The following is a 22061-nucleotide window of genomic DNA, read 5'->3' as shown; positions in this document are numbered from 1 at the left end:
AGTAGATATGACAATGGATATCACTTACATATAATTTGTTTAATTAAATATAAATAAAATCATACTAATTATACAAAGTTACTGTAAGCTCTCTAATGACTGTGTTTTGTTTTCCACGTTATATAGGTACCAAGTTCTGAGTGAACACGATACATAGGTACCAAGTTCTTAAAGGATAATACGATTCTGAGTTTAAAATTTTATAGAGATTACATCTTATTTTGATACGACTATGATTCGCGTGATTCATCAGGCTCCTCACTCTCATAGTCCAAATTTGAGGGGTGTGCGGTAAAACCCGGTAAGTCGTGTAAACGAGTTTTTGAAATTAGAACTTTATGTGACGTGCGTAGAGCTCTCATTTAACTGACAAAATATCTCGATTTATCGGGTTTGACCCTCGAAATTGTTAAAACAGTCTTGGGATCCTTGTATGGGTAGGTAGAATATTATTTTTAATATGATGTTAAACCTTTTCGCTGCCTAGACTCACTAGTTTTCTTCAAACTTTTTGACCCTAGGGCCATGGCCATCTCCGCTTTGGGCACAGTTTGTAGACCCCAGATTTTGTTTATGAATTGGAAAGCTTGGAATGTACATACAGGTTTTTCAAAGATAGTGCTTAATTGAAGTAAAGCGACAATAAAGTTGTTTATCGTTCAGCAGGAGTGCGGCGGTCGCTGGGTGGAGCTCGAGGCCCAGTTGATGATGCGAGGCGGGGCCGTTGTGGGCACCACGGGGCCCACGGGCCACGCTCTGCTGCTTGACTGTCGGTTTGAACCGCCTTTCGGTAAGTTTACTATTATTATATGCGTACCTATACTGAGTGTTACTGGGCATCTCAACCCAGGTGGACATGTAGAGGATGCATCGTGGCCAACATACTTCGTGTCTGTGTACCTAACCTGTTGCGAGAATGCTGGATTAAATCGCCTTTTGGTATAATGAAAACATACGCCTCTTCAATCGCACATTATAGAATTGATACGCACAGCGGTTTTCAATTCTTAATACTTCTGTGACAGCTATCAGTCCGGCTCAAAATTTACGTTTTAAAATCATACACCACATTAAGTAGGTGTAAGTAGTATAATTTTAAGAACTCAAAATATCTATTGCTATATCTGGAAAACAATCAATTTTGTATTTACTACGGCATATAGTTGATAATTTTAACAAACTCTTACATTTGTGTAGCAAAGAGATAATAGGTACGTTTTGTTTTTGTTAAATTATTGTAGTTTAATTTTTATTACATTTTGTGTAAGACGCATAAATATGAAAAATATTTCTAAAAATTCATTATCAACATTTTGAGCGAACCTGTACATAAAACAATTCAAACATTCATATATTTAAGCAACGAGTCCGGTGTGAGACGAAACAACACCACAATTTATATCGATTGAATTTACCAAAGGCTCATTCAAGGCTCCATGCGATATCATGACGAGATATATTTTTACAACAACGGTAATTGGCAGTAAGATACAGTTTTCGTGATCATTGCCAATCAATGTTCTTATGAACCACATCATGTGACGAAAGATTATCTGGAGTTGGTTAGGGTCTACTCCGTCCACTTTTATAATTTTCGACCTCCACGTCGACTTGTCGTTGGCATCCCTAACCAGCTTTACTTATAGTCCAACAAGAAACTGTAGAAAATTATTGAGGGCACTACTTCCTATGTAATTGTCACATTTTTGACGTATGGCAACAATTTAGTATGGAACCAAACCTTCAAACCTTCAAGAAAAGAGCGTACTCCCATCTTAAAGGCCGGCAACGCGCTTGCAACCCTTCTGGTGTTGCGGGTGTCCATGAACGGCGGTAATCGCTTACCATCAGGTGATCCGTCTGCTTGTTTGCCTCCTATTTCATAAAAAAAAGGATTTTATTTAATTTCTACTATTTTATATCGCACTATCCTGGGTGATTGTGGGGTCATGATCCCGAATGCCAAAAATGTATTAAGGTGGTCATACTGAACAAGATTTCCCATGGGACCGATTTGAGTAACGTGAAAAAAAAATCCTGGGCCCATACGTATCGTTCACTTCGGACCCTCATCGGTCTATTTGAATTTTTTTCGTGATTCGTGTATGGGGAAATTTGTTTAGTATGACCATCTTAACACACATATAGAATCACTATCCTAAAATCATCCAACAGAAGTTTAATTGGTGAAAAGCTTCGGGTACCAATTTTTTTTATTCCAATACGATCGCGAAAAATTCTCGACCTAAACAACTTCATAAATATTCTTAAAAACAGACTTGTTTGGTAACCGGGTTAAGCATGTAAATAACATCCTTACACCACTCAATCGTGGATGTAAACCCACTATATGAAAATATATTGCGGTCAGCAAAAAGGAAAGATCCCAGAATCTTGGCAAGGAGCTCAACTGTGCCACTGTGGCGCCGTCGGACTGGTGGCCTTGCCAATTTTATGTCCTAGTAAGGAACGAATAACACTATTTCTAGGTTATCATGAGGAACGCTCATAATTTTAGTGTTCGGAAACTTTTTCGGGTCAATGGTCTGAGACGAGAAAGTTACATTTTATGATAATGATTAAAGTATCTAGGTTTCACGCTAGTGGTGATATGGTAGTTTTGTATAGTCGCCATCAGATATATCGGAGCATCCAAGGTGATCACAAATATCTGAGCAAAGTCTCTATTATTAAGATGTATAAAGTGCATGTTTGGATATCTTTGAGCACCTCGGCCGCTCTCATATATCTGATAGTAACTGTAATACAAGAAAGCCGAATAATCTCTTACATTATCTGATTTTTTGCTTTTGATTATCATCAACGTATTCGTATACCACATGATGTTTATTAGATAATGATCTTGGGCCCGATTCGGATTTTTAAATAGACATCTATTAGATATCTTTTAGACATCACCAAGATACGATAACGATATGTTTAAGATCTAACCTGTCACATTTGACATTTGCGCGATTCTGGAGATACTCTTGAACGATTTCCACAGGATATGATTTAGAGATCCAATTCACATCTAATAGATATCTTACGTAAAAGTGACATTGGTTGCCCGAATTGCGCTACAAAAGAGAACTAAACTATAACGTATCTAGAATGAACCTAGTACGTGTCGTCTCTTGTGAATATCTTGAAGTTCGAATACGGCAGCTTGTCAGTAGGTACATAATTTCTGAGAGGCGGGTACAAATTCGAACCCATGACCTCCGGTTTGAAAGTCGACCCACCTGGCTGCCCTAGCCAAATTGAGTTGAAGCTTTATACAAGTTAAGTTTCCAAGTTCAAGGCCTTATGCTCCGAGGTTAGGCTTTATTCTGTCCTATTCATGAACTATGGAAGCTCATTAGTAGCAGCTCTCGGCAGGTATGCGCTAATGAGTTGGGCTTGGATAAAATGGCAGAAAATTATTCTTCACTATTTTTTGTACTAGCGTAGAATACTCGCCGAATTTAATAATTTCGTAATGTACAAAATGTGAGGGTTATATGATACATTTTATCTTTAATATCATTTCATTAAACATTATGTCCGCAGAGGGTGGATGTTACTTATTACTAGCGGAGAATTTGTGTTTCGTTATGTCTGGTAAAACTCAAAGTTTGATATTTATACCTGTTTACGTCGTGCTTTCACGTATTTGGTGCTGCCAGTACTCAAGTGAGCCTGGTCGAATAATAGGTATCCATATCCAATCTCTTCTCGATAATGACAAGCCTACTTAACCTCTAGCCGCCCATACGTCAAACCTTGCCAAGCAAAATGAAATTTTATTTTGTCAACACAAAGTTAAACTTAGAATGGAACAGGAGACCTTTTTATAGGTCTCTGGGCGGCTAGAGGTTATTTGATAACAGAATCACAATCCGTGACACTCTTACAAATAAATTCTGTGAACATGTTAGACCAAACGAAAACTAATACGAATTCGTTACAAAGGATTTTACAGGCAAACTAGATGTACCGTCGGGGCCATTCAGTCGAGGCGCTATACTCGTAAAATGGTCTTATTTGACGTCAGACTCATTTTAAAATAATTATTTCTGCGTAACTCAGCAGTTTTACCGCTGGTTTCTTTCTGGTAAGAACACTGGTTCAATCCAGTACATCGTCGTTATTAGATTTATGAAAATAAGCTTAGCTTTTGTGTAATTTTCTCCAGGCCGCGTAGCCAACATGCCAATCGCTTACGCTCCGTAGCGATCGAAACGCAACGGTCACTGTCGCACTAATATGGAAGAAAGATAGAGAAACACAAAGCGTTTCGTTCTCGTAGCCATAGTGATTGTCACCTTGGCTAGGCCGGCAGTTTATTTCAACTCCTACGCTTGAACAAATGAAGATTTAGCACAACTCAATTAAAATTCTGACGTCAAATGTTACGTCGTTTTCAAGAGATACTTAAATTGGATAATTTGATCTAATAATAGCATAATGTATGCTAATAGCATGAGTGTTTATAAGATCATTTAATGCGTAAATGACTGCTTTCATTTAAATGTGGTACTTAATAAATATTTCCATCTAACTTATCTTTTTTTTTTTTAGTTTATTTATTCTTTTTTTTTAGTTTATTTATTCACTTTATATTTTTATACAATTTTTACATGCATGCCACTATTGAAAACCTCTAGGGTTTATGTAATAGTTGGCGAGATCGCGCGGTCCACTCCGCGTTTGCTTAATACTATTATTACATCTATTACATGCTTAGTTGTGGTTCGGTAAACACAACTTAATCTATAAATATCAAAATCTCTGCTTCTATTTTATACATTAATCTAGACTTAGGTAGTATTTTTTTAGGATTGGCATACATTTGCCGTGATTTTCAACAATGTTAATGAGATCGTACTGTAAATTCTTAGGTAAGGTGTTTAATACATATGGGAGTAGAAATTCAGTTACTCTTTTACCGTATACATTGTTACTTTTTGGTGTTGTATATGAAGGTAGATAGTCTAAGGTACGTAAATTACTGGAGCGAGTTTTTTTATCTAATGAGGGTATGATTTTACACTCCTCTGTTACTAAGGACAAACAAAACCTATCAAAGACGTTAATAACTTTGCAATGTTTAAATAGGCCTTTTTTATCATTTTTATATTTTTCTTTAATTTTATTCGGTACAATTGTTTTCAGAAGTGCTGTTTGTAGGTTATAGATTTGTTCCAAGTAGGTTTTGTATGTCCGCCCGTAGCTTGTGATACCATAACATATAATTGAGTCGGCAAGTGATAGGTAAAGCATACGTAGTGTATTGTATGGGAGTTTGTATTTGAGCAATGTTAAGTTAGCCATGACGGATCTAAGTTTTGAACATATGTGATCTATGTGCGGTCCCCAATTGAAGTTGTTATCTATAATTAGGCCTAAATAGGTGTGGTGGTTGACAAGTTCGAGCGTATCGCATTTACAGTTATTGTTAGGGTTATGTAAGCAGTAATGTGTGTGCGCTACGATGTTAGGGACCCGTATTTCTTTAGTGTATGGCGAACGTATGTGGATAATTTTAGTTTTTTTTGCGTTTATTGTGAGACCTACGTCATGAGCCCATTTGCATAGCAAGTCGAAGTTATGTTGCATGATTTTTTGAGCTTCGAGTAAATCATGATGGGCAGCAAGTAAGCCTACGCCTGCGGACTCTTTAATTAAATGCAAATGAATAAATGAATACTTATACATATGTACTTATGATTGCTGGGTCTTTGTCTGACGCTGCGTCTTACGTATGCGAACAAGTCGCGAACACGACACGACGCGACGCGGCGCGGCGGGCCTAAGGCGTTCGCGTTCGTAAGTTCGTAACGAGATCGCCCACGTAGGACACTTCTATAGGTATCAAAGGATTGATTCACCCCGCGCCGCCGCATCGCTTCGCTTCGCAGTGAGTTGAGGGATATCAATACAGGTAAAGTGATACTTGCTACTTACGTTTAGAGGCAAATGTATGACCTCGCAATAAACACAAATTGATGAAATGATGAGTAATTTTAGGTAGGCAGTGGCCTTGGCTTTTTAAATACTTATGTACATTTTCTTCCTTTACCAGAATTTAAAAGGACCTTTATTAATAAGAGTAGATGCCAACCTTGTTAAAATAATTATAAAAGTCAACAACGGCGAAACCTAAATTGGGGTTACAACCTCCTGGAAGCCTGTAGACTTTTTTCTGCTTGTTACTTGGTTTTGATTAATTTGAATAAACTGTTCGACGTCCCGGAAAATAATGAATGCAGGACGAGACGAATGGATTCAGTCATGAATATTTTACATTTTAAAAAATATAGTCGAAAAGATATGAAGAGCTTAGAAGAAAAATGTTGCTAGCGAACCAGCTTCCTGTTATTTTTTCCGTCGTAAACTTTTCTTTTCTCCCTATTACTGAGCAACAATACCATTTCACATATTGATCAGTTTAGAGTCTGTGGGGCTACTTGGAGTACCTAGTTGGAACCAAAAATATTAAAATCCCTGTGGTCCCTTTCAAGTTTCAAGCTATCATAAAGTATTTAGTACTGGTTAAATTCACGTGGGCTGTGATCTTCTTTTTTTTTACTGACGTGAATTTGGAATGTTGAAAATATTAAGATGATCAAAATGGTCAGGGGCATTCTCTTCTTCTTCTTCTTCCTCGCGTTATCCCGGCATTCTGCCACGGCTCATGGGAGCCTGGGGTCCGCTTGACAACTAATCCCATGATTTGACGTAGGCACCAGTTTTTACGAAAGCGACTGCCATCTGACCTTCCAACCCAGAGGGTAAACTAGGCCTTATTGGGATTAGTCCGGTTTCCTCACGATGTTTTCCTTCACCGAAAAGCGTCTGGTAAATATTATTGTCTAGAAGAGGAGTTATAGCGACCGTATTACAAATAGTTCATTTACAAGCGCAGTTTTTGTGGAACTGTGTGTGTGGTATATCAGCATCCCACTCGCCCAAGCGATATACCTAAAGATGGCCTCTGACGAGCCTTCCAACAGTCCAAATAGTCCGTGAATGTCAAAAACGTATACAATGTTTAATATTAGGATCCTGTCCATTTGGATGAATCCATTGTAACGGCATCCATTTGGAAAGCTCGTCAGTGGCATGCTTTACCAGTTGTTGATCTTAAATATTACACCCAGGGGCAAATCAGAAACTTTAAACATTTATTTTTGGATTTGATATTGATTTTTCTTTTAGTGTATCTCTTTGATTGATTTAGAGGTTAAGTACCAACAAATAAGATAATAAGATAACGGTGTTGAAAACTTGTAGCTTCGGCCATCCTTTAGCACTTTCAGTGCCAAGCGCCCCATTTCCAATACAAAATGAACACACCTAACGTGTTCTTGGCAGCGAATGCGTTGTTGTTTATTTTTCGATAAGTTGCCTCTGAAAGATTTATTTAGATTTTAGATTTAACACTTTCGTAGTTCAAAAGGCATGTATGTCATTGACCCTGGCTTTTATCTAGACAAGTCATAAACTTCAGGTCATGATATGAAAACATTAGCCTAATCTCTATTACTATTACCTATTAGGGAAGCGCTCAATGCAAGAATTCTAACGTCGGATCGCAGGCAGAGTTTGCTCATTAACTTCCTCATCTCTTAGTAATTTCTACGTTACCATGCGTCTTGCTTGCTTATTAAGCTTGTAATTGTGCTTGTGTTCGAGGAATACTCATCATTAATCGCCTAATATTCTTAATAGCCTAGCTCTTGTTGGTGGAGTAAACGCCATTCCGTTCTTCTCTTTGCCACTGTTTTGAGCTGATACGTCACTTGCACGTGTTCGAGTAATACTGTAGGTACAAAATAATCTATTAGGTAGGTACTATGTACTTAAATCAAGCGGTTATCAATATGTTAATTCCAACCTCCCGTGGCTCCTACTTTTCTGTGGAGGCTAACTTCATCAAAAAACAATCCCGACTACCGGCCCCGACGTTTATTTTGATCGTCTGCCATCCTGGCGCCGTCTGGCCGGCTTGATGGCTAGACGTCAAGGACGCGTCGGCAGTGAATGAACGTACAGACGCCTTGGCGGGAAATAGTGGGGATGAGTTATGTCAATGGCTGTTGGTGTGGGGGAGGCGATATTGGGAAAAAACTGATCATCACGATATTCACGTTATTTTGACTGAAGTGAACAAAAGTTGTAAAGATACTTTTGTTTGAGAGAGAGTAATTTTGATGTAAGGCACGATCTAACGACTGTCATAAAAAAGTGACAAATATATTTCACGTGCTTGAACCAACCTAGGGGAAAAGATTGATTTGCGAAACGTGATATAATCATACCTACTAGCTGTTTATGTGTGCTCAGAGATCTTGCACCAAATTGTTCTTTTAGTTTTATGAACGGTGCTAAATGCCCTATTTAGCAAACCCGTCTTAAATTATGTTTCTTTCTAAAAACACAAATGTTAAAATTTACACAAACGTCAATATAAAATTTGTAGAAGTTTAAGTAACTCCATAAGTATAACATAACCCAGAAACATGCAAACTTGATACAATCTACATTGTACGGTCTGTAGGTTTTCAATCACCATCAACTTGTATTCGTAGCACGACAATACGCATGTACTATCTCAAATAAACCTATTTGTGTTTATTCGTGACCTGTATTGTATTGGCAAACAAAAACGCCTGCTGCGAACCCTTTTCACGTCTTGACGTTTACGAGCAGGTGAGCCTAGTCTTATATTGCGGCATGACGCGGGAAACTTTTGTAGGCTTTGAATATATCTCCAGTATCTATAACAGTTATAGCAAAGAGAATAGAGTGTATAGAGGCGGATTGTCAAAGTAAATTATGTAGCCACTGTAAATTTACCGCCATCTTTCGACAGAAAATAAAACTTAGAACGCCATTTGACTTTGATCCTTATTCTTTCACTGATATGTGTTAACTTATTAAATTATTAATATAAACTCCATCTACTGGACTCTAGGCCAAAGGTATGATGCAATCTCTTCGAGCGATGGCACCATAACCTTCAGCCTACTCTCGAGTAGATGACGTTAATATTAATATTTAAAACATATCAGTGAAAGAATAATGATCAACGTCAAATGGCGTTCTAACAGTTTTAATCTTCTGTCGAAAGATGGCAGTAAATGTGCTGTAGCTACATAATTTACCATGACAGTAACTCTCTATTTAAAATTCTCTTTGGTTATAGGAAGTTACACCTGTCCACGCACTTTTAAACGCCAAACAAAATTGCACGCATCAAATCGGGTTGGTCATCTGAATTTAAACTAACATAGTATTTAAAATAGTTTATTATTCGAAAACACAAATATCAGAGGGCCTCCAAGAAAAACACCTTTATCTAAATAAAGGCAGCGTAAAGGATGACTTACGTTAGACCGGGGCGTGTCCGGGCCAGAGCTTCTGGTGCATCGTTTTCTATGGAAAGCATCAAGTGATCACCTGTCATGTCATAGAAAAAACCCGGAAGCTCCTGCCCGAACACGGCCCGGTCTAACGTGAGTCATCCTTAATACGATACTTTTTTTAATTTAAAAATACTTACTTACTTACTGCCTTGGCGCAGCGACCCGAAGTGGATCTTGGCCTCTGACACTAAGGAACGCCATGCTTCTCTGTCTAGCGCCGTTTCTGTCCAATCGACGGCACCGAGCTCGTTCAGATCTTTTTTCTGTCCAATCGACGGCACCGAAATTTAAAAATACGACGGTTAAATGTTAAAATAAAATAAATAGGTATTTTTTTAGGAAGGTTTTCGACATTGACTTGTACTTTGATGATAACATGAAAGCAAAAAGCTTGACAGCGATTAAAAGACGGGAGATACAAAATAAAATGGAAATAGGAATTGCTTTATTCTGTAGAGAGAAATGCTATCGCTATTTTTGTATTTCCTTATTTATTTATACTTTATTATATTATATTATAAGCCTATCGGTGTCCCACTGCTGGTCAAAGGCCTCCCCCCTTGATTTCCATTCGTCTCGATTTTGGGCAATCTCCGGCCAGTCGTTAAGATTAATTCCCTACCAGTCAGTCAACCACGGTCAAACGGTGGTTGTACATACTTAATGATCAAAACGATAGGTGAACACCAGTACTTATTCGGGTTTTGTGTGGCACTTTTTAACTGTGGTTTTGAAACTACAAAATTCAATTCTATTTGTTAAACTAATTTCGTGGCTGTCACGATAATATTTTAACATAATTGAATTTAACTGAAACAGTTGAATCTAACTATCTTAAGTAAATTATTGTATTGCGTGAATAGCAATAAACTTCAAGATTCCCATCATATACCTAATTTAGTCCAAAAAAATAATGAAGTGGAGGGCTGAATGTTGGAAAAACAAAATGAGGTTAAGAAAGCTCTAAATAAGTACCTATTAGAAAAAATAAAACAGCTTCTTCTTTAGAATTTCTTCGGAGCCTTATTAATAATGTTTTCAGAGATTTCGTTTGAACCAAGTGATTTAATTTAACGTAACGTGAGTATTTTTATTTTACTCGCTACGCACTAACGATGTGTTATTACGTGCTATCTAACCAAAATGTTTTATTAAACTTTTATAACCAAATACATTTTTGTGACAAAGTGAACTTCTGTCTCAAAATTGCATGGTCTTTTTATGAATGGTTATGTTCATTATGGTTATGTTAATATATAATTTCATACTGAAAACTGTAAAATCTGACAAACATAGGTTGACGGAACTTAATTCGTTTACTAAAAATTAGACGTAGTTTTCTAAGAAGGCAATAAAACGTTTAAAAACTTCAGGATAAGTTAAAAAAATATACTTTTATAACGGCCCAATTAGAACTTTAAGATACGTTAGTTAATAGATCTAGAAAATATATGGATTAGATATGTCAATGTCAAATGTGACATTTCTTCGAACAAAAACGTTACTTTTGACACTGACACATGTAATCCATATCGTTTCTAGATCTATCAATTGACGTATCTTAAAGTTCGAATAGGGCAGTAAGATTAAGTCTTATTTCAGTAAAATAGTCACTAGTTATTCAATAGTTATTAAGTTCATGCCACTCTTGAATTCGTACTACATACGATTAGGTACCTATAGCAAGTTAAGTATAGGTCTGCAGGCGTTCAGCCGCGCGTGAAAATGTGTCCGGTCTTTGATGTGACATCGATCGGTATCTAATGGATGAAATGCAGAAAACACTAGTAAGTGCCTATAACGGACTATCCATTTATGTACTGTCATAATGTCTCTTTATATTAATGACTCTTTCATATTTTATGTGTGTGGCGGATAAAAAGCATGATGGTTTCGAACCTCAGTTGTTGTACTGTATATAGCAGAAAAAATCTTACCTACTATGCTTTTTTAATCTATTTTTTTTATCTAATTAAGAAGAAACATGATTAATACGTTAAATCGCACCAAGAGTCCGACCCCGGACTATGACCTATATAATACTTAGACCTCGCGAAGAAAATGAAAAAAACGAAACATCCCAATTACAAGCAACCAAATACAATGTTGAATACTTCGCATTTCCCGGTGTTTACGATGCTCTGTTAAAGACGACTTTTATGACGCTTTAATATTAGCTACTCAGTATTCAGGACGGGATTGGAACCGAAAATAGCGTTTTGGATGCCCTATCTCCCCTTGCAGGAAAATGTCAATTGTGTCGCGTAAAAGTTTCTACTATATTTTTTATTTGTTTAACAAGTTTTAAGTTAAGTTTATTATGAGTCGCGCAGTTTTATTTTATTACTGTAATTTTCCTTTCCTTTTCGTCCTTGGTGGTGACGTGGCCCTTTCGGCCAAGGCACCAATATTCTTATAAAGAAAGCAGTCGCTGGTCAATATGTCGACCAAACTGTGCTTCGAGCAACACGGAAGGGAGGCGGCTAGAATAGTGCGAACTATTTCCCCTCTGCCGAGGTACAAGATTAGCGCGTCAATCTAATCTAGCGCGGGTAATAAAACTAGTTGCACTTGGATTTTTCACTAGACCGAGTCCAGACGCGCGTGAACATTGCTGCACAAAAATGCCTGTTTGCTCGGTTTTTTGTTATAAAAAGAGGCCCGACCTCTTTCAAATTTACGAAAAGAAAGTGTTATATTTCACATGTAATATTTTTTTTTACATATCATACGTTAAATTAAATTTAAATACAATTATTATATTTTAGTCTCAAGTAATTGTTGGATTTATCGATTTTGCTCGTTCAGTACAAATTGCGGATCGGTCGAGCGACAAATCCGACTTCTCATCTCTCAGAATACAATGGCATACTTCAGCGAAAATGTGTTAGTGTGCGTGTTGTGACACTAGTCACTCGTCCGTACACAAAAAGAGATCGAGGTTTGCAAGATTTGTCTTGGACGTGTGTCATTTTCTATGTATTTGTGTCGTCATTACAGATTGGATTTTGTATGTAAGTGTGTGAGAAATGCGACTGTGTGCACCTTTCCCCCCGCGAAAAATGGCAGAAAGATTTGTACGGCGAGATATCGCTTGGGCCCCTCCCTTCCGACGTGTCGGAAGCCGGTGTTGCTCGAAGAAACTGTGTAATCAAAAATTAAAAAAAAGCAGTTTTATTTTGTTTTTACTGGACTACTCTTAAGGCAAATTTGCCGTAGTCCAGTAGAAGGAACGATTATTATTTTAGTAATTTTGTTATTTATATTTTAAGTGGAATTTAAGGGGAGAGGCCTTTGCCCAGCAGTGGGACACTCAAATAGGCTAGAAATAAAAAATATTTTAAGTGTGTTTTTTAACAAATTTGTTAGTCAACTTTGGTTAAATGAAATAACCTCTATTCACTTTTATGGCTCAGGTTACATAGCATTCTTAATAATTTAATAATAAGTCAGAAATATCGATAACGCGTTAGGTACTTATGAGTTATATTAAAAAAAAATGTAAAAAGTATTTTCAATTTTAATGTAGGTAAGTACATAATTAGTTTACTTATAATAAAATTTAGAACGCACAATTTTAAGAATTAGCTCTTTATAATCGTTAAAACTCATGAATAAAGGCCTTATCCCTAAAGCCTCTAACGAATTTTCTTTTTTAACACCTTAGCTTTAAAACTTCCTTTTTGTTTGATATCCTCCTAAGGCCCAGGGTCCTACCTATAGTACTTATCCAGTTCGATGAAATTTAAATCATATTCTATTGGAACAGAGTCGCATTTGTTTTCATTCGTATAATTTTCAAACAAAACCAAAATCAACTCTATTCCATGCACTAAAGGTTCAAATTTCAGCGGCAAATTCTGGATTTTTCTTTTGTATGGCTGGGCCTTAGGAGGATATCATAGCAACGTTGCTCACGGTTGATCTGAACAAGGAAGTTCCTTTACCGTCTCTTGAAAGAATTTTCATTGTTTTCAAAACAATGTTTTCATAGCAACTGTGAACCTTACATATCTTCAAATAAGTGTCAGGCGACTTTAAGCCAACCTAACCGGCTTCCCGGTTAGCAGTATGTACACTTGTATAGTCGCCTTCAGATACATCGGAGCGGATCAAAAATACCGGAATATGCACTTTAACGTCTTAACAATACAAGCTTTGTTCAGATATTTGTGAACATCTAGGCCGATCTGATATATCTGATGGCGAAAGTACCATTAAGACGATCTGTTAAAAATAAATCTCTTTCGTTATTACAATAATTTTCTGTGACTTGTAAGAGAACCTCTAGAACTCCACAATGAAGGTGTATACCAGTTTCTATCTTATTTAAGAACAACCACTGTACTATACTTTTCTCAATAAATTATTTGTATTTGTATTTTGTATTTGTATTATATCTCATCCCGAGGTGAAAGTTCTTGGGATGCATGCGCAATGTGTTAAAATATTACAGTTTCAATGGCTTTACCGTGATTGCCAAAACTCATCTTCAAGTTTTATTATTCTAAGTATACATTTTTTTTTATTCCACACACGTATTGTATACACACGTGGCGCTATTTCTCATAAATACTTAACTATATTACTCTCGTGTGGTAACAAAACACAATATAGACTCCCGAGTGAGCCGTAGTAGCGCCGGGACGACGGGGGAGAACTCGTGCATACTAGTCACTAATCCCGTGTGATAGAGTACACGCGGCGGCATCCCCCGGCCTGCGCCGAAGTGCTCGTGGTGCGCCGACCGCGAGCGCCGGACTGTGCGGGCGCTCGCGGTATCGCGGGGGATTTTACCTCGCCGGTGTGCGTTGCGCGGCGTAAATGCTCCTCGGTGATCTGTGCTACGCTCCGCCGGTTTGCGTATTGGAAGATTGGAAGTTATAAGTACTTAATTACCATAGGTAGGGTAACTTTACCATAGGTAGGGTAACTTTACCGTTGAAATATTTAACTGGTAGCATTAAAATAGCGTGTAATGGGGTTTCCCTTACAACTAAAATTAGAATCTATTTTAGAGTGTTACAAATATTTTATAATGCGACTAACGTTAAAGATACAATTCTGTCTATAAGTACTCTTATCGTTTCATAGAATTAAAATAAACAATTAATGTGAGTCTTAGGCCCACTTGCACCATTCCACTAACCCGGGGTTAACCGGTTAAACCTAGAGTTACCATGGTTACCAGTACAATTTGACACAAGGTTAACGGTTTAACCGCTTAACCCTGGGTTAGGGAGATGGTGCAAGTGGGCCTTAACCGTTTAAAAATAAACCGGAGATTATCGGATTATTAATTTATTAGAGCTTCGCTCCTAACTTTTCTTGAGAACGCTAAGGTTTTAAGAAATAAACAAAAATAACCTCATTATATTTTTTTATACAATGCTAAAATTATAAATAGGGAATAATAGCTCTAAGTTTAAAAACACCTAATTAATTTAAAACAATGCCATTTGGTAAGTTCAAACTAATGAACTCTGGTATACTACAAATCCTTTAAATAAAAAATATTTTGTGAATCTGTTCCAGAGATAAATGGGAACATTCGTATGCACAAACAAACACACAAACAGCCTCACACTCTAAACGCAAATATAAAGTAAATATGAAAAACAAAAACAAACACTTGTGTCAAATAAAATTCTATGATATTCACGTAGGTACAGATGTAGTGCATTCATTGTTTTCATACGTAGGGTTTACTCGGGTAATTCCGAATGTCGAAAACTGTCGGATAATTCCGAAAAGAGACTTTTATTATGATTTAGGGTGATTTTCATCTGATTTTCGGAATTATCCGACATCCGGTATTACCCGAATACACCTTAGTTATTTTCTCGGAAACGTTCGTATTTGTCATGCTACTTCAGTCAACCTCAGTACCGAGACTGACTGAAATACCAAGACACGTTCGTACGATTCCTTGAAAATACAATGGAATAATACCTAAGTATGCACTTCATCCGTATTTCGGTCTGACGCGTCTAGGTACTCTTGGCTATTTAGGGGTTTGGAATTAGCGTCGCCTGAAATAGCCCGGATCGGAGGTAGGCTGCGCTGGCTGAAACGGGGGCAGTGAAGAGTCATGACCTCTCTATTTATGGAGGCAGTTGTGTAGTTCGCCGTGTCGTGAGTTTGGCGCACGGATATAAAAAAAGTTTATAGGATCGTTGAAATAAAAAAAAGGATTATAATTAATTTTAGTACATAATGAAATACACTACAAATAGATTGTACTTAATAGTTAATGATGGATTTTAGCTGTCGTATAGCTTTATGGGAAAGGTTCAATATTTTAGTATTGTCAATGTGGCCAAATATATGTATAGTAACACACCTTACCATAGAAACAAGGATGTGATCCAATATACTTGGCAACTTTGGCTGTCACTATACTTATATTTGATGCTGACTGTTTATATCTCGAATTATTCATTATTATAGAAGGTAGATAAATATTTTAAAAATTAATAATACCTAAGTATGATACACTATAAAAAGATTGATGTTTAGTTAGAAGAGTGTTCGGTAATTTCATTAGTTACCTAATCATTATTTTGTACAGAACCTTCGGTGCGCGGACTGGCGCTATTTTAACTCATACCGGACCAGACATGTCACACATGTATATTAAAAAAAAACGAACAAATAAAACAACCAACATTATTTTATTTTTAAATGAAATCTTCGTCTCTTCTTTTTAAATGATATATTGACGATTAAACCGAACACCGGTAACAACCCGTAACTCCTGGATTCTTTAGAAAATACATATAAAAGAGGTGATTTCCGTCTAAGACGTGTTCCTTGTCTTGCAGGATCTTCGAAGGAAGGGTTACGTGGCGTTTAGGACCAATAAAACGTTACGGCGTACTATTACTTACATTGTATGTGTTCAAGAACTATGTTTAAGTGTCTTACGAGTGTGAGAGGCTCTTTCGAACCACGATTGGATTTATTTTTATGATATATGGGCCTAATGGCAAACGTCTATTATTATTAGAGGGAGTCCGGGAGACTTGCACAGCTGGGTTTCATAAATGGTAACAGTTTTAGTAATATCGGGAGTTCGAAAATAATACAAAAGGTAATCACGGTTCATACCCCGGTCGATATAAGTTCTTAAATGGTTCAAGTAGCCTGGGTAAGTCTCTCGGAATATCAACATATTTAAAGAATTTAGAAAGTATACACGATTTAACTGTTTGTCTACTTTAAGTTTAACTACTTATTAACTTTCTTCTCCACATTTTGATATTATTTGCATTTTATACCTGTATGGATGCGATCGAGTTATGTTGCGATTGACATAAAAAACAAAATCAATTAGTAATTAAGGTCTGATAATAACTCCAAATGAAAAAAAAAAAACAAAATAACTAAACTTTTAATTGTACCTACCGCCTATAGATACGCAATTTAAATACATTGATATAATACTCGTATACCGATATTTGAATGAACTGAAAGTAAATAAGGTAAGAGAAACTATAAAAGCCTCCAACATCGATTTATATACGGCCGACTGCAGAATGTATTTTTAACTAGCTGTCTAGGAATATCGTTTGGTATTCTCAACCGTGAAATAACATGGAACAGGCGCCAGTTACTTCGTGTTAGTGATGTGCCTATGAAATTTTGTTCATATGAATTCTAATACCTTAAACAGGGGTTTGTATAATATCAAATATTATTAAATACACACCTATATTACCTATAGTCGTTTTTAAGAACACTTTAAAATAGGTAATTTACGAAATTTTTCGCAATTTTCCAATAATTTTTAAGTTTAAAATTTACCGGGATTGCGAATTTCGTACTTCTGGTTAGGTTGCATAAGCGAGTGGCAGTCAGAGGTTTAGATATGACCATGCCGCTTCCAAATGAGAAAATACGTATTCATATTCATAAAGTTAGATGGTTTTAGTTTAGGGCGTTTAAAATATGTTAATCTGAAGTTACAATGTGTTCGGAACTTGTTTACTGCCAATATGTTAAGTTCAATATTGTGAATTAGCTGAAATTAGCAAATAAATGTTTAGTGTATAGGTACAAAAATCTTAAGTAGTTGGCAGACATGCAGTATACAAAAATCTACAGGAAAATTAGATACCTACCTACTATAATAGCGTATCGACACGTGAATGGCTTACGTTTGCTAGTATTAAATAAAAAAAAAATAGAAAAAAATTTCGAGTAGCTTTACCATACCGGGGTGGTCTGTAACACGAGCAAATAATTAAAACATAGATTGTACTCCTCAAATGGTGACACTTTTGTTCAACAACTTTTAAAAATTATGAAGTATTTAGACTCCCTATTTTTCATACATAATAAATATTATCTTGAATGGACGCCATCGCTACGCCATATCATTGTGATTGACGTTGCTTGTCACGCCTTAAACATAACAAAATTCGCAATACATTGCGTCTTAGAATAAACTTTAGAGTGTAATAAAAACCAAACCACAAGTTATTTTTAAAAGTCGCTGAACAAATGTTGGTCAGTATGGGGAGTACAGCCAACAGTTTAATTTTTTGCTCATATTACAGGCCACACCCGGTATATGCGAACGGCTAAGGAGTGGAATTCACTTCCCGCAAATCTATCCCCAGTCCACTATAACTTGGATCTTTTTAAATCGAGAGTGAATAGACATCTTTAAGTAAGCATGTTCCATCCTAGACTGCGTCGGCAGTTACCATCAGGTGAGATTGTGGTCAAATGTTTACCTTTTTCTAATAAAAAAAGCATCACGCTAAAGGATGACTCACGTTAGACCGCGGGCCGTGTTCGGGCCGGAGCTTCCGGAGCTTACTTTTCTATAACATGACAGGTGATCACGTGATACTTTCCATAGAAAACGATGCGCCGGTTGCTCCGGCCCGGACATGGCCCGGTCGAAAGTGAGTCATCGTTAAGAGTGATGCTCGGCATTTTTTGCATAACTTTCGAAGTTTGTGCATTCATTTCAAGGTCTAGTATGATCAAAGGGTCATTACATTCATAATCACTGATTCTCTAAACAAAAGTCTAGTGAGTATTATATTCTTTGCTAGTAACAAGGTGGGCGACGTCAACCAACAGCTTATTTTCAGTAGATTTAACGCAACCATGAGCGCTGAAAGCTCAAAAATTAAAAGTAAATTAGTCACGTATTTCTCTAAGCACATGCGCTTGTTGAATACTGAGCTAGAAACTCTCACCAAGCTTGATGAAAACTTAGTAAATGAAATTTTCTAAAGTTTAAAGAATAACTTGCAAAGATTCATTTTCAAACTTGGATTTAAGCGAATATGGTGGATACTAGGTAAGCCAATAAGAGGTAGTTATGTTTCATATTATAAAATTCATACGAAGAGATTTTTATGTACCTACATATTTTCATAAAGTATATAAACGTAGCCAAAATGTCAACTTAACTTGAAATAAATATGTATGAATCGGCTTTTAGTAAAATAAGTTTTTAAGTTAAATTGGTTTTTTTTATCAAACTTGATTATAAGTAATTATTAATTTGATAATAATAGTCTTGTCTAACTGAAATATCATCTTCGTGTTGTTTATAAATAGGTTTTTTACTCATTATAGTATTACGGGTAATCTAACTATGTATCTCTAGACCGGGGAAATCTCAAGCTGTCAGCAATTGTTTAAGAAAATTTTCATGACCTTTTACACATAAAGGTAGGCATTGTACTAAGTTATAACTTATCGCAGCCAATTCTAAGGCGGGTCATGATTTATTCGCACCGAAGCCTGACGTAGCATTTTCGTCACGCAAGCTTGCTTTTTGCTGCCACATATTTTCTGTAAACTGTGAATTTTAAACCCTATTTTCGAGGCTCTACAGTACAAATACTGATAGATATGAATCTAATAAAGCAGGGTTATTTTTAAAATAAGGCTATTTTAGGTATTACCGGGTAGTTTTTGCATTAAATGGTTTTTTTTTGCGTCTAATAGAAATCTAGTGCGACAACCTGAGTACTTAAGTGCTGCGTGTTGTACCTGTGTATATTTTATGCTCGTGTATTGTAAACATTGTCACAGAATTTCTAACAACGGAATAACTAGGGTTATTTTTAACACAAGGCTATTTCAATTGCTTATTTAATTATTATGCTACAGCTAGTATGGATATGATGGTCGTTCTTGTCTACGTGACAGCGTGATAAAACGGTGTCCGTCACTTTCTATCACATGGTGTTAAAAAGTGACAGTTATTTTATCCCGTGGATAAAGATGGATAAAGCCATCCATAATACGCCGGCTGGACATATCCAGTTTTATCGCTTATTGTTGAGGCAGGAAAAAAACTCGTGGAAAAGTATGGTTAATCCATTATTCGGGGTTTTCCCAAAGGGCCATAAAAGGAACGCTATTATTATTCAAGGATGACCAAGGCCTTATTTAGTATCGTTCTAAATATCCCCATTATCCGGTAGTAAAACAAATTAGGTCAATAAACTTACATCGCTCGGGTATATTAATTCTAACCCGGCGTTCAGATGAACGGCCACGAATGCACGCTCCAAGCGTTCACGCTCGACGCTGATGCCAATCGGGTGATAACCACAACTAACTGCAAAAACAAACTACTTAACAATAATCAATAATTGATGATTAATTGTTTTATTACTAGCAGGTTTAAATATTTCGTTTATTATGGTTCTGAACTTGTGGTAATAGTAGTAGTTGTAGTAGTAGTAAACTCTTTATTAAACAAATAGCGACACTCTTAACTGAACATCGGTGGACCTTATTATAAAAACCGGGCAAGTGCGAGTCGGACTCGCGCACGAAGGGTTCCGTACCATAATGCAAAAAAAAAACAAAAAAAAGCAAAAAAAAAAACGGTCACCCATCCAAGTACCGACGTTGCTTAACTTTGGTCAAAAATCACGTTTGTTGTCTGGGAGCCCCATTTGAATCTTTATTTTATTCTGTTTTTAGTATTTGTTGTTATAGCGGCAACAGAAATACATCATCTGTGAAAATTTCAACTGTCTAGCTATCACGGTTCGTGAGATACAGCCTGGTGACAGACGGACGGACGGACGGACGGACGGATGGACGGACGGACGGACGGACGGACGGACAGCGAAGTCTTAGTAATAGGGTCCCGTTTTACCCTTTGGGTACGGAACCCTAAAAATAACATAAATACAGTAAGAAAATAATTAGTGATTTTTGGTTATGTTGGCGATACCTGACTTGATATTGGTTACAAAATGCATGGCGGTCGGCGTCCGCGTTGAGCGTGCATAGTCGGAGCGTATTTATGATGTTCCGTTGCCCCCGAGTGACGGTAGTAGCGCGGGTGGAAATTAATTTAATACAAGAATTAGGTCGCGTATAATGGCGGAGATAGGACGAGAGCTAAACGCACTGTCGTGATCTTGTGACCTTTTATTTTAGGTCAGTGTGCAATTAGGGAAAAGTTACACGAGAACCTACTAGACTATTAAGTGACGTAGGTATCTTAAAGTTCGAATCGGGCCGAAAGACGCATCATTTTACAGAAATAAGATTTAATGGCCGTACACTTATGATAAGATTTAATCGACCAAATCTAAAAAAATTGCGGTTTGTTCGATTTTTGACAAAGTTGCGTTCGGCGCTCGAAGTCACAAACTTGGATTACCTATTCATTGGGCCAACATCATAAACAAGCCTGCAAAAAATCAGAACTATCGGATTTGACGCAAAAGAGCCAGGTTACAAAATTCGACAAAGTTACTGGATTAATACGCTAAAAATCTATTTTTTCATCAAACTTCAAATTTTTTAACAAGTTTCAGGTATTCCCCACAGTCCAAACCATAAGTTCAGTCTTGCGGTATATTGAATTTGAATACCGATTTCTAGTCTTAGATTGCTCGAGAACCGAATGTCAAGGGAATCCTGATTTACAAATCCTTCATAGTAAGTTTTGTATAGTTTGCTTGGTATTTCTCTTCAACCATAACTTTTCTATATGCTTACAGTTTTAGTAAGTTTTTCCTTTGCGGGTTATTCTTTTTCTCATGAAGAGGCATTTTAATAGCGTAACTGAGTGGCTGAAACAATTATTTTCAGCCCGTATGAAATACTTATTTTTCAAACACCTTTATCAATGTATAGTTCATTGAAAATAAGCGGTTGACAAAACTACGTACTTACCTACCCGAGTAACAACGTTGTACAGCCATCAGCAATAGTATCTTACACAACTAGGGCCGCAAAAATATGTGACACGTTCTTATTTGGAGCGCAATAAGAGCGCGTCATATATTTTTGCGGCCCTAGTTGTGTAAGATACTATTGCTGATGACTGTACAATTGAATAAGCATGTTACTGTTTCTATTTCAGACGCAGAAGGCACGGGCGGCGCCGACTTACAGCGCAAGCTGGATCTCCTCAACGGTGCCCTCGACGCCGAACGCGCCGAGCAAGCTCGTCGGCAGATGCAGTATATAGCTCATTGTAAGTAAACTTATCAACTAAAGTAACTAAACTATCATCATCATCAATTTCACCCCTCCCTCTCTCCCCTTCCCTCCCCCCCCTCACGCCCTCTTTCTCTCGTCGCTGTGTTGGGCCCTCTGTCGTTGCAGCATTTTCCACTCCAGCCTATTTTGGGCCTTCGTCTTTAC

General features: G+C 37.0%; 1 protein-coding gene across 1 annotated transcript in view; it reads left to right on the top strand.

The window, feature by feature from the left end:
* The window catches only part of LOC134669526 (protein unc-13 homolog B), a 402107-nt gene that overhangs the window by 97843 nt on the left and 282203 nt on the right, over window positions 1-22061 (top strand). The window contains exons 5-6 of the mRNA XM_063527129.1: window positions 664-790; window positions 21778-21891. Of these exons, the coding sequence (XP_063383199.1) occupies window positions 664-790; window positions 21778-21891 (241 nt within the window). The remainder of the gene's footprint in view (window positions 1-663; window positions 791-21777; window positions 21892-22061) is intronic.

This window comes from Cydia fagiglandana, chromosome 12 (genome assembly GCF_963556715.1).
Source record: "Cydia fagiglandana chromosome 12, ilCydFagi1.1, whole genome shotgun sequence".
In the NCBI taxonomy this organism is placed as follows: Eukaryota; Metazoa; Arthropoda; class Insecta; order Lepidoptera; family Tortricidae; genus Cydia; species Cydia fagiglandana.
Note: the sequence above shows the minus strand (reverse complement) of the source record. Positions and strands in the feature narration are given on the sequence as shown.